Source organism: Vicugna pacos, chromosome 6, assembly GCF_048564905.1.
Source record: "Vicugna pacos chromosome 6, VicPac4, whole genome shotgun sequence".
Lineage (NCBI taxonomy): Eukaryota > Metazoa > Chordata > Mammalia > Artiodactyla > Camelidae > Vicugna > Vicugna pacos.
Window position 1 is genome coordinate 4,304,529 of NC_132992.1, and position 15,507 is coordinate 4,320,035.

The 15,507-nt window shown below is 52.4% G+C and overlaps 1 protein-coding gene across 2 annotated transcripts; it reads left to right on the forward strand.

The window, feature by feature from the left end:
- Window positions 1-1,096: 1,096 nt before the first annotated feature.
- Window positions 1,097-15,181, forward strand: CILP (cartilage intermediate layer protein). Of its 2 annotated transcripts, XM_006209602.4 has the most exons (9): window positions 1,097-1,905; window positions 3,338-3,506; window positions 5,297-5,389; window positions 6,047-6,316; window positions 7,581-7,760; window positions 8,150-8,464; window positions 9,237-9,345; window positions 10,109-10,266; window positions 12,326-15,181. In XM_006209602.4, the coding sequence occupies exons 2-9, from the start codon at window positions 3,428-3,430 to the stop codon at window positions 14,692-14,694; spliced, it is 3,573 nt and encodes a 1,190-aa protein (XP_006209664.1). In that variant the 5' UTR covers window positions 1,097-1,905; window positions 3,338-3,427; the 3' UTR covers window positions 14,695-15,181. The 2 variants fall into 2 exon arrangements, with proteins under 2 accessions (XP_006209664.1, XP_015099340.1); XM_015243854.3 differs by lacking the exon at window positions 6,047-6,316 and having other exon boundaries at window positions 1,101-1,905.
- The last annotated feature ends 326 nt before the right edge of the window (window positions 15,182-15,507 follow it).

The window sequence follows — 15,507 nt, forward strand, 5'->3', positions numbered from 1 at the left end:
GCAACAGAACCAGGACTATGCTTTTGACTCCCAAGATCCTGTTTTTTGCCTGTCCTTTGAACAGGCTATTGTGGCTCAGCCTCTGTCTGTCTGTCTTCCTGCCTGTCTGTCCTTGGACCGGCAGAGTTCTTATGGGCTTCACTCAGTTCAGACTTTGCCTTCAAAACTATGGCTGGAGCTGCTTCATGGCTTGGCTCTGACAATACATGAACCAGACTGGGTCTAGCTACAGGACCTATGGCCAAGAGCTGGGGGCCAGGAAGGAGACCAGGCTCCAGGAGAAAAAGCAGACCAGCTCTGTGCCCCACATCTGCTTAAGGGCTGTCACCGTGCAGCATCTTTCCTCTACCCATCCACCTGTCCCCCATCAGCTCCTGTCCAGGGTGACGCTCAGAGCTCCTCAACCCTTGCTCACACACACACACACACACGTTCACACAAAGAGAAAGAAACAGACAGCATACACACAGGCGTATACATACAGAGAAAAGCACGGACACACGCAAGCACATACAGCTCTCTGGATGAGGGTCTGCACTTCCATCCAAGACTATTTCCTCTGAAAGCATGGACATGTCACCTCCCTCTGGCATCTCAGTATCCAGCCTAGAGCCTGCCCGTTCTGGGAGCTCAATGGAGGTGTGTGGAAAGAGTGAGCTGACACTGGTGCAGAGGGCCACGAGGGCCAGGCCTCTGCCTCCAGGCCCGGGCATGAGGCAGAAGGCCCAGCCTGGGCCATGTGAGCCTGGGACGTGAGGCAGACCTTGACAACTTCTGCTGTCTCCCTAGTTCACTCTCTCCTCATCTTCTGCCTCCAGCTGGGACTATCTCCTTGTGTGGTCCATGAACCAGCCCCCTCAGAATCACCTGGGAGCCTGTTAGAAATGCAAGGTCTTGGGCCTCACCTCAGACCTGCTGAACTAGAAAGTCTGGGTGCGGGGCCCAGCGTCTGGCTTAACAAGCCCTCCAGAGGATTCTAATGCATGCTGAAATTACAGAGCTGTTGCCTATGACGGCAGGCGGACTCACGCTGGGAGGGAGGAGGGAGAAGTCTGGAAAGACATGCAGCTGCTTGCACCACCTATGGGCAGGGCTGCCGTCCATCGCTGGTGGGTGCCCATACCTGAAGTCAGACACGCTCACATGCGCATATGTATGAGCATCTGGCAGGACCGCAGAGAATCCACATGCAAGGGCTCCTCTGGGGTCCAGTGGGTACAGGCAGGTACCCAAATGGAAGTAGGAAGGGGTAGGGAAGAACTGTTCTCATCCTCTGCCCCTCATTCCTCTGTCCCTTGTCCTTCGGACGTTCCCTGAGTGTTCCCTCAGCGGCCAGAGAAGCTAAGGCGTTGCCCAACTCAGATCAGGCACTCCCAGCTGAGAGGCCAGGTGACCTGTGTGCCTAAGAGAGTCTGGGGTATGTGCTAAGGCCAGCAAAATTTTTCCTCTGCATGGGCGGGCCAGGGCCAGGGGAATGCAGGGGATCAGCAAGCAAAGCTTAGGCAAGAGCATACCACCCCCTGAGCCCTGAAATGCTGCCCAGATGTAGAATTCCCCTCGGCCCCTTCCCAGGGCTGCTCCCAGCGCCCACCCCGCCTCCCCACCCATCCCTCTGCTCTGGCAGTTGGAGCCCCAGGCAGCTGCCCACCTGGCCCCTCCCCAGGCCCTTCGGCATCTCCCCCTGAGGATCTGGAAGTGAGATCCAGACCTCTGGAGGCTACAGGGGATGTGGGGAGGGGAGTGGGAGGCCGAGCTTCCTCAGGCTCAGATCTGGTTTCACTGCTGCTTCCCGTGGCGCGCTGCCACGGGCTGAGCCACCAGCTGTGCTATATAAGGCCCGGTGGCCGGACCGCTGGAGAGAGGAAGACGTGGACCCCCCAGCTGAAGAGTCCCGCTCAGGACACGGTGAGCCCCACTCCTGCTCTCCTCAGCCCATCCCTGCACCCCACTGCCCGGCTCAGCTCTTCCTGCCCTCCCCTGATCACCCCGCATCTTCCCCTTCCTGCTCAGGAGTTCTCTCTTTTCCCTCTTTGGCCCACAGTCTTCTCCCTCCTCCACCTGGGGTCAGGGACCCTCAGATGGTCCCAGGCAGGGGCTCTGTACCTCTGGGCGCTGTGCTTTTTTCCTGCGGTCAGCCAGTCGTCTTTGTCCGAGAGCTCTGAGGTCCACGGGATGGGGAGTCTCACCAGCAGAGGATATGCTGAGGAAACTTCACTGGGCTGCCAGATGGGAAATGGTTTTTCCATAAGGTGCCTCAGCCACCTTGGCCTCCCAGACAGTCCCGGGTGGGTCCTGGACTGAATGCTGTGCATGTCCGCGGAGCCTGCAGCTCTGCTCAGAGCCCGGGAGCCTGGGGTAGGATACGCAAGGGCTGGAGACCTCGGGGACCCTGGCGCTCTGTCCCCTTGGCTGAGAAACAGGTGGTGACGGAATTAGTGGGCTTAGAGCTGGATGGTCTGCAGGGTGGGATTGCTCTGTTCCCTTGGGACAGCTAAGTGCTTTTGAATCTTTCTTCCAGAAAGGAGGGATCTCCCTTTTCCCACCACACCCTGGACTTTGGAGGTTGAAGGAAACCACTTTCGAATCTCCGGGAACTAGTCAGATTCTGGGTTGGCCAGAGCTCTGGGGAGAGAGAACACTGAGCAGGAGCCTGGACCACTCCCTGTGGGTCCTTGCTCTATTGCCTCTCCCTGCTCCTGCAGCCCCCAGCCCGTGCTCAGCAGTTACTGGGGGGCCCTGGCCTCTCCCAGTGCACGCCCCCTGCTCTCCCTAGCAGGCTCCTGGCTGTGTAACTCCCAGCCAGGCCCCAAACAGGCCAGAAATGTGTTCCAGCTGCAGCCTGTGCACATCTGGGAATGTGTTCATGGAGGTGGTGTGTCTGAAGCATCTGCACCCTCCATCCTGCCTGCCTTGTGAGGGGCCGCTGCTGTTCGGGCGGGGGTTGCACAGCTTAATATGTAGCCCTGTTGTGTAACAGCGTGAATCCCACCAAAGGGCAGTAAGTCATGCCCCCAGGCCCAGGTCTGGGAAGTCCTTGGCTGCTGGGGGTGAGCCCAGGCCCCTCCTCATTGGCAAGGAACCTCCTAACTCCTACTCCCCTGTAAGTCCCACCTCGATGTGGGGCCCTGGCACCTGGACCCAGGATTTGTAATCCAGGTCTGCTTCATTTGAACTCAGATTCTGACTCTGCATCTCCCAAGCTGCCCAGATTTGCAACTTGGGCAGGTGTCACCTCTCACAAGACTTCATTCTGTCCCTTTCACCCTTGATAGGTCAAGAAATAGTTCTGCTCAAGCCCTATTGGATGTGGAACCTAACGAGCTTTGTTTCTTTGCAGGTCATTGATCTGAGAAACTTCTCAGGGGAACACATTCCAGGGACAACCGAGCTCTGAAGGAACCCTCGCTCATCTCTTGCCACCTTCCCCATGGGACCTGGGGGAAAGATGGTGGGGACCAAGGCCTGGGTCTCCTTCTTCCTGGTCCTGGAGGTCACCTCTGTGTTGGGTACAGGCTGAGTATCTACTATCTCCCAAATCCCCTGCTTCCATACTGAAGTCACATCTGGTCTGGGACCCAGCTCTGCTTCTGCCTTAAGCCACAGCAGTGGCACTCAGACCTGAGGCTGGTTTGTCTACTTATTCATAATTTACACCCTGCTTGTTTTCCTAGAGGATTTGAGATGGTTCCCAATATTAAAAGTCACAGAACAGAGCTTTTTAAATGAGGAGAGGGATAAGCTGACAACTGAGAAGGAGGGAAAAAGATAAGAGGATCACCGCTGCCCCTGAGTGCTAATTTTAGCTCTGAGCTTCCTGATAGCCAAAGCAAAAGGGAGTCACAAGGGATCGCTGCGTTTTTACAAGCAGATTTGGGATTTGATCTGGTTTCAGTTTCATGAAAATTCATTTAGACCCTGTAGCCAAATTTCACAGAGACACTAGAACCCTTTCTGGTCTCCTTGCCCTCTGACCTCTGTTGTCTGGTGACACTGAGTTCTCAAGGGAACAGGTAGAGAGAATTTTCCTGGTGGGCTCCCTGAGGTGTCTAAACATCAGAGCTCACAGCACTACCCCAAACACCCTCTCTTTCCCATCTCCCCTTCCTTTCCTGATTTCTAACCGCATATTCAGGTAAAGCAAAAAAAAAAAAAAAAAAAAAAAGCTCAAAATCCTCCCTTAAAGCTGCACGCACTGCAGGCTTTGTGACCACAGATGCAGGAACAAAGGCTGTCTCGGCATCAGGCCAAACCCTGAGCGTGCCCACCTCCCGCCTTGCTCTTTCTACCCTGACAGCTGCTGGTGATGAAGATGATTAACATTCAGCTGTCTGAGGGGAAATCAGATAAGTTTGATTAAAAGAGCTCCTATCACCCCAATTAAGCAGCATAGAGAATTCTGATCTAGCTCCTCACGTGAGAGTTAATTGCCTTTCAAAGCTTTTGCAGCCCTCTGCTCTCTTTTCTCCCTCCCATTTTGGAGCCCCCAACCCAGCCATAGGTCGAGTGAGGCTGGAAGCTAGCTGCCTGTGGCCTGAGGTCCCTGTCCCGATTCTCAGCCAGACTCCAGCAGCCTGAGGTCAGAAAATTGAGAGCCACTCCTCCAATTAGGCCACATCAGTCCTTTAGGGGAGGGTAGACTCCCAAAGCCAAACTTCGCCAGGAGAAGGGAAATGGACGTCTACTGTCCAGCCTTGAGCGAAGAGGAACTGCTAACACTGAGTGCTAGGCATTGTTCTAAGTGGATTTTATGAATGAGCTTATTTAATCCCCATAATCCTCTGAGAGTGGAACTATTATCATCCTCACTTTATGATGAGGGAACAGGGGCCATATGAGTTAAGTATCTGGCCCGGGGTCACACAGTCAGACAGTGTGGGCTCTGTCTCTGTATACTTCAGAGGTATTTGCTTGTGTTATCTCTTGGAATCCTCATGCCAACTGGACCGCTGCCTGTGTGGTGGAAATTCATATCTCCATTTTACAGATGAGGAAAGTAAGGTTTCAATCCACCAAAGAGGACAAGCCCAGACCCTGAAATAGGAACCCCAGCCCACTGGCTGCCCAGCAGCATCTGATGAGCCATTTCTAGTACAAAAGCAAAAAGGGAATCACCATTTGTTGAACATGCACCGCATGCCTGGTCCCTTTACCTTCCCTAAGTAGCAGAGTGAGGATTTGAACTCATGCCCAGTGCTTATGCTCCACCCCTCAACATCACACTGCTTTCTTACGTCTTGAGGGGCTGGTAACAGGACCCTAACAGTCTTGGCCCCTCACTTCTCCTCCTGGCCTTCAGGGAGACAGATGTTGCTCACTCAGTCGGTGAGAAGAGTCCAGCCTGGGAAGAGGACCTCCAGCATCTTTGCCAAGCCTGCTGACCCCTTGGATAGTAAGTTGTGGCTGAAGGAGGGGAGGGGTCAGGAGGGGGGCTCTTTACTGAGCTTGCTAAGAGAATCTCTGCAGCCAGGGAGCAATGTCAGCGTTCCACAGAAACCCACTTTTAGAAGGCATTTGGCCTACATCTATGTCCAGGCAGAGGGACCAAGTATCTAGGACAGCTCAGAATCACGAAGCTGCCTGATATATTCCAGGGATGCTGTAGGGGCTTGCTGGGGCCAGAGCACAGAATGACAGGGAGAGAGTGGAGAGGTGAGGATGGAGAGAGAGCAGGGGAAGGCGCACCAGCATCTGAATGCCTGGCTGAGGGGGTTAAAGCCGGGAGTGATGTGGGCCAATCCACAAGGAGAAAGCTCACCCTGACCGCAGCATCGAAGATGGGTGGGGATGGGGTGAGGGGAAGCTGGAGGTAGAGAGACGAGGCAGGAAGTAACTGACCTGGTACAGCAGGCTGCTGAGAGCTTTAACAGAGCCTTTGACAGTAGACTGTGCAGAAAGGTAAGAGATTGGAGAGATGCTGGAGAGAGAGATGCAATGGGGCCTGAGACCAGTGAGGGGTGGGTGAAAGGTTTCAGGGATGACTCCCCGGGGTGGAGCTCACCTGGGGCTCTAGGGCCTGGCTCCCCTCCTACCTGGCTCTGTCTCTCAGGTCCTGGGGAGTGGACAACATGGTTCAACATCGACCACCCAGGTGGGCAGGGCGACTACGAGCGGCTGGATGCCATTCGCTTCTACTATGGGGACCGGGTGTGCGCTCGGCCCCTGCGGCTAGAGGCTCGGACCACCAGCTGGACACCCGCAGGCAGCACTGGCCAGGTGGTCCATAGCAGCCCCCTTGAGGGCTTCTGGTGCCTCAACAGGGAGCAGCGGCCGGGCCAGAACTGCTCCAATTACACTGTGCGCTTCCTCTGCCCTCTAGGTGAGCTCGCATGGCCCCCACCCACTCTGTCCCAGCAGCCTGGGCACTGGGAGAGGCCAGGACCTGCCTGGGGCCCCGGGAGCTCTGGACATCACACGCTTCACCTCCGTAATAACCCATTAGCGTCATGAGAACCATAATCTTCCCATGAGTGTTCTGTGATTTGGGGTGATTTCCTTTCAATCCACTTTATTTATGTGGCATGGTGGTGAAGACCGCAGGCTTTGGAGTCAGGCTGCTTGGTTTCAATCCTGGACCTGCCCTCTCTACTCTGTTCCTTAGGCAGGTTTTCTGAAGCTTTCTGAGCCTCAGGTTTCTCACATGTAGACCACGGGTAATATTAGCAAATCTTCTTGGGGGTTTTTGTGAGAATTAAATGAGATAATGAAAGTAGAGGGCTTAATGCAGGTGAATGTTCACTAAGTGTTACTTTCTATTTTAGTTCCTCCGGGTCATACACTGTGCTAGTTATCTGCATGACTGAACTTTAACAACTGACTTGTGAGGAATCTCCATTGTGACAAGTTATTCCAGGTTCAGAGAGGTTAGGTAACTTCTTGGGACGACACAGCCGATAAGTGGAAGGCTGGGGTTTAAACCCATGCCTGTGTTTGCAGAGTCCAAGAGTCGGCGCTCTTTCCGACTTCTCTCCCCACACTGGGTAATTCTGAGCCAGCTTAATTCTGAGCCAGCTGCAGGCCTGCCTGCTTCTTGGATGCGCACGCTCCCCTCCTGGGCCTCCGCCAGTGCACAGGGCCTGACCCTGTAGCGGGTCGTTAGTAGGAGCTCAGGCTGGACGGGGTCTCCTGGGCGAGGTCTCAGGCCCGTGTTCTCACACATAGGCCTCAGGCCAGAGGTGAAGACCGTGCAGAAGGGGGCTTGATGTAACTGAGGCCCCAGGCCCTGGCTTCCCAGGGGGCCCTTCTGGAGGAGCACGGGGTTGTTTCAACACTGGTGGAGGGTAAGATGGTGCTACCCCTGCACATCCTAGGACAGCGCAGCGAAGTCCCAGCGCTCGGCCAAGAAGTCCCTCTCAGGGCCACCCCAGCCCATTCAGTATCTTTGTGAAAACTAGAGACACTACCTCCTCAAGACTCTTAACTTCCATCTGTTGGAAAAGTTATCACAGGAAATATAAATATCATTGACATTGATGACATAAACAGAGGCCTTGCTCTCTGAGGAAAAACAGCCTTAGGGTCAGATTTCCTGACAGAGTCCCCTTGGGAGGGAAGTCAGACCGTCTGCTGATCCTGCTTTGCAGGATCCCTGCGCCGAAGCACACAGGGCGTCTGGAGCCCGTGGTCCCCCTGGAGCAAGTGTTCTGCTGCCTGTGGTCACACCGGGGTCCAGACACGATCACGCACCTGCTTGGCGGAGTCCGTGTCACTGTGCGATGAGGTTGCTGAGGAGGGCCGGCTCTGCATGGATCAGTCCTGTACAGGTACCTCCTCTGCTCCTGGTACTGGGCAGGGCATGGGGCTGAGCCTGGAATAGGTTGGTGGGTCGGACCAAGACAGATTCATTCATTCATCCATTAAATGTTAACTGAGCATCTATTATGTGCTCTGATGGTGGGGGTGTAGAGGATAATACGGGAGCACAGAGCAAGGTCAATTATTATAGCTTAGGGGAATCAAGGAAGGTTTCCTAGAGGAAGTGTCCTGAGCTAAGTCTTGAAGGATGAGTAGGAATTAGTCATGCAAGCTGATAGGGAAGGATAACAAAGGCCTAAGGAGGAGAGGAAGCATGTGTGAGTACACAGACTGGGACATGGCTGAAGGAGGACCAGAATTCATATAAGCCCTCCTGATGCGCCCCTTTCTTCCACAGCCTGTGACCTGACCTGCCCCATGGGCCAGGTGAACGCTGACTGTGACACCTGCATGTGCCAGGACTTCGTGCTGCATGGGGCTGTCTCCCTCCCTGGGGGTGCCCCAGCCTCAGGGGCTACTGTCTACCTGCTGACCAAGACACCTAAGCTACTGACTCAGACGGACAGCAGTGGAAGATTCCGAGTCCCTGGCTTGTGTCCCGATGGCAAAAGCATTCTCAAGATCACAAAGACCAAGTTTGCCCCCATCAAGCTGACAGTGCCCAAGACTAGACTGAAGGCAGCCACCATCAAGGCAGAGTTCATTAGGGCAGGTACTTAAGTTCTCTGGGATAAGGCTGGGGAGGATGGCTGGACTTTTAAATAAAGGGATTACCGTGTTAACAGCTGGCTTCCCAGCTTGCACAGAGTAAAACTCAAAACTCCACAAGTTTCAACATCATATGCCCCTCCTCCATTGTTTCTCTTCTCTCTTCTCCTATTACAGTCCCCTCTGCCCCCACTGAGTCACTCTACTCCAGCCACAATGGCCTCCTATCTGTTCTTCAAACATATTGGCACATTCCTGGCTCAGGGCCTTTGCACTTGCTATATACTCTGCTTAGAGTGTTCTTCCCCCAGATATTGGCATGTATGTATTCTTTCCTGGTAACCTTATCTGAAATAGTCAATTATAATACAGTGAAAGATTTAGAGGTCACAGAGAGAGAAGCTAGGGGAATTCAGAAACGGTGCAGAGTGGCCAAAAAATTCTGCTGGAGTCAGCAGAGCAGGAATATCACACCATTCAAAACAGCTAGCTCTGTCTCAGAGGCAGTGCTTGGAAATCTTGTCTGGCACAAGGTCTCATTGGTTCTCCCCTGCCTCACCTACATGCTACTAAGAGGCCACGGGAGCAGGTCCCAGGCTGAACGGATGGAAGGTATAAACTCCATTCTGGACCATTTCCCTTATTAGGACCATTAGAGAGGGGCTGGTAACGGGTGTGAAGCATACAATTTTAACACAAAGAATCTTAGGGAGCAAGGCTCTGGAGAACCTGTCGCAAAGAGAAACCAAAACACCATTTCTCATCTTTTGTCTCAGAGACTCCGTACATTGTGATGAACCCTGAGACAAAAGCACGGAAAGCTGGGCAGAGCGTGTCCCTGTGCTGTAAGGCCACAGGGAAGCCCAGACCAGACAAGTTTTTCTGGTGAGTATTCTGCCAGCTGCCTGGCCCAACTGTCCTCCTGAAAACCAGAGCTTTCTTGCATTGGGTCTGGGCGTATTAGTTATGATAATAACCGACAGAATAAAGTTACAAATAAGGCCTTGGTGTGGAGCCGAGAAACGAGCACTTGCCAGTGGGGGGCAGCAGGGTTGAGGTCACCCAGACAACCAGTAAGCCCTGTTGTCCTGTTGAAGCTGGGGTCCTCACAGAGCGTCCTGGGCTTGGGGTCCTGACTTGCGTGTCAGGATGCAAAACAAGGGTCTCCTGTCCTTTGCCCCAAGGGGGGCAAACAAGGTCAGAGTCCCCAGTGGTTGTGAGTCTTTGGTTCCCCTTTTTTCCCTTAATGGAGGTGCCGGGGATGGATCCCAGGACCTCGTGCATGCCAAGCACACACTCTATCACTGAGCTATACACCCCCACCTGCTGTGAGTCCTTTACCCTTCACAGACATTTCACAGCCATTATCTGGTCTGACCTTCTCAACAATTCTGTGGAGTCAGCTAGGAATCACTGCTCCCACTTGGTAGAACGGGAAGCTGAATCCCAGAGGTGAAATGATTTGTTCCAGGGTCTACAGCCAGCTAGTGGTGGGGCTAAGACTCAGAATCAAGTCCCCTGACTCCCAGGCCAGTCTTCTCTGGGATGAGCTGAGTCAGTGGTGGTGCTGGCATCTGCACGAACCCATCCACCATCTGCCTTGCTCCTGGCACTGCCCGCTCAGGCTGTCCCTCTCCATCCCTTGCAGGTACCACAACAACACGCTGCTGGACCCCTCGCTCTACAAGCATGAGAGCAAGCTGGTGCTGAGGAACCTGCGGCGGGACCAGGCTGGGGCGTACTTCTGCAAGGCCCAGAGCGACGCTGGGGCTGCAAAGTCTCATGTTGCCCAGCTGACTGTCATAGGTAAGCCTGTCAGGGCCCCTGGGAACCCCTGCCCCAGGGCTGGGGAGCACCTCAGTGGGCATAACTTGGCAGTAAAAACTTGGGTTCCTTGTGCTGTGCTTCCTGGGACACACAGATGGCACAGACGTCCATTCTGCCCTCACACATCTGCCACTCCAGGAAGGGTGAAGAAATGTAAATATGAGACAAATCAATAAAGACAGAAAAATGCAGCTGAAACAAGAATTAGGGGCCTTGGACTCTATAGATGAAAGACAGAGGCATTCTGGGTGGGAGTGGCCAAGAATGGTTGCTTGAGCCTTACATAGTGGTTCTCAGCCTTGGCTGCCCATTGGGGTCACCTATTGAATTTTTAAAATTTCTGATGACTGAGTCTTACCTCCAGCAAGTCTCATTTCATTGGTTTGGGATGTGGCCTGGGCACGCACAGGTTAAAACTCCCTGAGGTGATTCTAATTTGTAGCCAATGTTTGGAAGTTCTGGTCTTAAAGAATAGCCAGGGTCAGTCTGTACGGAGATGGGGGGCGTTCCAGACCAAGGGGCCAGTCTGAGCAAAGGGGTAGAGGTAGGAACCTGGTTAGGGGGTGGGTGGTTATAGCTCAAGTGGTAGAGCTCTTGCATAGCATGCATGAGGTCCTGGGTTCAATTCCCAGTACCTCCACCAAAAAGCAAACAAAAAAGCCAAATAAACAATTCTAATTACCTCTCCCCTTACAAACCCCCCACAACAAAAAAAAAAAAAAAGAGGAAGAAGAAGTAGGAAACTGAGGGGGCTTTACAAGAAAGAGTGACCTGATTAGAGCTGGCTTCCAGAAGTGATCTGGAGGAGAAGAGCCCTGGAGGCCAAGACCAGTCAGGAACCTGTACTTAGACAGTGAGGGGGAAGGAGGATATCTTAGTAATTGGCCTAAACAAAACCAAACCAAAGGCAGAGGGAGAGAAAATTTTGTTGGGAGGATTCTGGAATATTTCACAGACTCCAGGAAAGTTGAGTGACACACGTCAGGACAGACAGGACACAGGACACTTGGATCCTGGTAGAGGAGATGTGGAGCCCCATCAGCAGTGGGTCCCAGCTCCTTATAGCAATGCTCCCTGTTTGTCTCAGTTATTGTTCATACTTTAAATTTTTAATATTTTAAATTTAAAAAATAGTTTCACTATTGTGACATTCAATTTATAGATAACTACGTGTAATTTCTAAATATATATGCACATAGCCCTAATAACATAAAAGGGAAATACAAAGAAAATAATTTCAATACAAAATAGTATGTATTTCAATACGTACATGCTTTGGCATAATGACACAAGAGTGCTAACCAAGAGATGGGACAATCGCACTTGCATCCAGCCACCATGCATGTGACAGCTACAAACCCTGATGGGTACAGGGGCATCATTTCACATTCCATGGGCAGTGTCGTAGGTACGTGACTTTTCTGAGACAAGAAGCAATTCTTGGTATTTTTGCAAGCTAAACCGAGTACAGTCTTAACTTCATATATACGGTAGTTATATTCTTGAAAAATTCAACATATGGTAAAACCATGTAGACAATACCAGGCAAAAATAAAAGAAAAACAAACCAAAAAATGAAAAAAACTAAAAGAAAAAATACCAGGCTCAGGTCATTTTAAACAAATTTTCCACCTACATGGATGTCTGGTAGGATATGTGAGAGTCAAACAGGATGCAGAAAAGTGCCTTATGTGGGCCATGCTGGGCGCTGTGGGAAACACAGCAGTGGTGCCCCCGCCCACTCTAAGCCAGGAGCACTCCCAATTTTGGTGGTAACTCAAACACCTTCACAAATTTTCAATAACCCTCCAAAAAGAACTATTACACGAGTGGTCTCAGCAACCGACTCTGCTTCCCCATGTGTCAAATGGGATCAGTCACAGCTGTTCTTTCTCCCTCAGAGGAGTTCCGTCAGAACTGGGGTCATGGATACGCAAGTACCTTGAAAACCCTAACACACAGTAGAGAGGTGAGGGTGAGGTCCCCTTTGTACAGGATAGGAACTTATATTTCATATCCACACTATTTCCCTCCATAGCCCCTGATGAGGCTCCTTGCAACCCAATCCCTGAGAGCTACCTTATCCAGCTGCCCCATGATTGCTTCCAGAATGCCACCAACTCCTTCTACTATGATGTGGGCCATTGCCCGGTCAAGACCTGTGCAGGGCAGCAGGATAACGGGATCAGGTGCCGGGATGCTGTGGAGAACTGCTGTGGGATCTCCAAAACAGAGGAGAGGGAGATCCAGTGCAGTGGGTACACGCTGCCCACCAAGGTGGCCAAGGAGTGCAGCTGCCAGCGGTGTACGGAGACCAGGAGTATTGTGCGGGGCCGTGTCAGCGCTGCTGACAATGGGGAGCCCATGCGCTTTGGCCACGTGTACCTGGGGAACAACCGTGTGAGCATGACTGGCTACAAGGGCACATTCACCCTTCATGTTCCCCAGGACACTGAGAGGCTGGTGCTCACATTTGTGGACAGGATGCAGAAATTCGTCAACACCACCAAAGTGCTGCCCTTCAATAAGAAGGGAAGTGCAGTGTTCCATGAGATCAAGATGCTTCGGCGGAAAGAGCCCATCATCTTGGAGGCCATGGAAACCAACATTATCCCCTTGGGGGATGTAGCTGGTGAAGACCCTGTGGCTGAGCTGGAGATCCCATCCAAGAGTTTCTACAGGCAGAACGGGGAGCCCTACACAGGAAGAGTAGAGGCCAGTGTGACCTTCCTGGATCCCCGGAATATTTCCACAGCCACTGCTGCACAGAGTGACCTGAACTTCATCACTGATGAAGGAGATACCTTCCCACTTCGGACATACGGCATGTTCTCTGTGGACTTCAGAGATGAGGCCACCTCAGAGTCCCTTAATGTTGGTAAAGTGAAGGTCCACCTCGACTCAACCCAGGTTAAGATGCCAGAGCACGTGTCTATGATGAAACTCTGGTCACTCAACCCAGACACAGGGCTGTGGGAGGAGGAAAGTGACTTCAAATTTGAAAGCCAGAGGCGGAACAAAAGGGAAGACAGAACCTTCCTGGTGGGTAACATGGAGATCCGTGAGAGGAGGCTCTTTAACCTGGATGTCCCCGAAAGCAGGAGGTGCTTCATCAAGGTGAGGGCCTACCGGAGTGAGCGGTTCTTGCCCAGTGAGCAGATCCAGGGGGTCGTGGTGTCTGCGATCAATCTGGAGCCCAGGGCTGGCTTCTCCTCCAATCCCAGGGCCTGGGGCCGCTTTGACAGCGTCCTCACTGGCCCCAATGGGGCCTGTGTGCCTGCCTTCTGTGATGACCAGTCCCCTGATGCCTACTCCGCCTACGTCTTGGCCAGCCTGGCTGGGGAAGAACTGGAAGCAGTGGAGTCTGCTCCTAAATTCAACCCAAATGCAATTGGCGTTCCTCAGCCCTACCTCAACAAGCTCAAGTACCGGCGGACAGACCACGAGGACCCACAGATTAAGAAGACAGCTTTCCAGATCAGCATGGCCAAGCCAAGGCCCAACTCAGCCGAGGAGAGCAATGGGCCCATCTATGCCTTTGAGAACCTCCAGGCATGTGAGGATGCACCGCCCAGTGCAGCCCACTTCCGGTTCTACCAGATTGAGGGGGATCGGTATGACTACAACACGGTCCCTTTCAATGAGTTTGACCCCATGAGCTGGACTGAAGACTACCTGGCATGGTGGCCCAAGCCAATGGAGTTCAGGGCCTGCTACATCAAGGTAAAGATTGTGGGGTCACAGGAGGTGAACGTGCGATCTCGCAACATGGGGGGCACCCACCGGCAGACAGTGGGGAAGCTGTACGGAATCCGGGATGTGAAGAGCACACGTGACAGGGATCAGCCCAATGTCTCTTCTGCCTGTTTGGAGTTCAAGTGCAGTGGGATGCTCTATGACCAGGACCGCGTGGACCGCACACTGGTGAAGATCATCCCCCAGGGCAGCTGCCGTCGAACCAGCGTAAACCCCATGCTGCATGAGTACCTGGTCAACCACCTTCCATTGGCGGTCAACAATGACACCAGTGCGTACACCATGCTGGCGCCCCTGGACCCCCTGGGCCACAACTATGGCATCTACACTGTCACTGACCAGGACCCTCGCACGGCCAAGGAGATTGCACTTGGCCGGTGCTTTGATGGCACATCTGATGGCTCCTCCAGAGTCATGAAGAGCAATGTGGGAGTGGCCCTCACCTTTAACTGCGTAGAGAGGCAGGTGGGCCGTCAGAGCGCCTTCCAGTACCTCGAAAGCACCCCGGCCCGGCCATCCCCTGCAAGCACTGTCAGAGGAAGAGCGCCCTCCAGGAGGCAGCGGGCAAGTAGGGGTGGCCAGCGCCAGTGGCTTGGAGGGGTGGCCTCTCCGGGGTTTCCTGGGGTTGCTCAGCAGCTTCTGAGCAACTGAGGCTTGTGGTACTTCTCCTCTCTCCCTCCTCACGTGACAGCCATTGTGAGACTGACGCCCAAACTGTCACTCGGTTAATTTAAGCCCATCTGTTCTGGTGCAACTTGCTTGTTTTTCCTTCATGCCTTTACTTACTGTCTTTGTCCCGTGATACAGACTGGCATGCAGCCTCCAAAGTGTCAAAATCAAGCCCCTTTGTCCTGTTCTTACAAGAAACACAAGAAATTGGCCATTGGCAAACTCTGTGGCTTTGACCGTTCTTCATTCAGTGCCATTGATGGAAATGTCCTTCCTTTTCTTTTCTTTTTTTATTTTTTGTGATTTTGCCCACACAAAAAAATTGTAATCTGATGTTGAAGATTAAATAACCAATATAAAGCATATTTCTTGTCCTTGCTCCACAGGACGTAAGCAAGGCCTCCATCACAGTTCATACTTATAAAAGATGGTGAAATAAAGGAATAAACTACGATATTATTACTTGAAATGTAAATAACTTATTTATTTCTTTGCTGATTCTGCAACTCTAGTGCAAGTTCAATGTTACAATGTTGAATATAAGGTAATCGTAGTTCCTCTACCAAGTCTGGAAGAAAACATCTCCTGCTGTCCTTGACTGCACTAGGTTGCTAATTAGTGTGTTTCCCTTTATATTCGCTTTTGTTCTTGCTAGAAACCCAGTGTGACCCAGAACAGATGTCAATAAATGCACATTTTGTACTTGATTTTGAGGCCACTGTCCTGTCTATAAACTATGAAAGTGAGCCAACTGCTCAGAGGGACAGAGGGGTCTCTGGAAAGTGGTCACAAGGT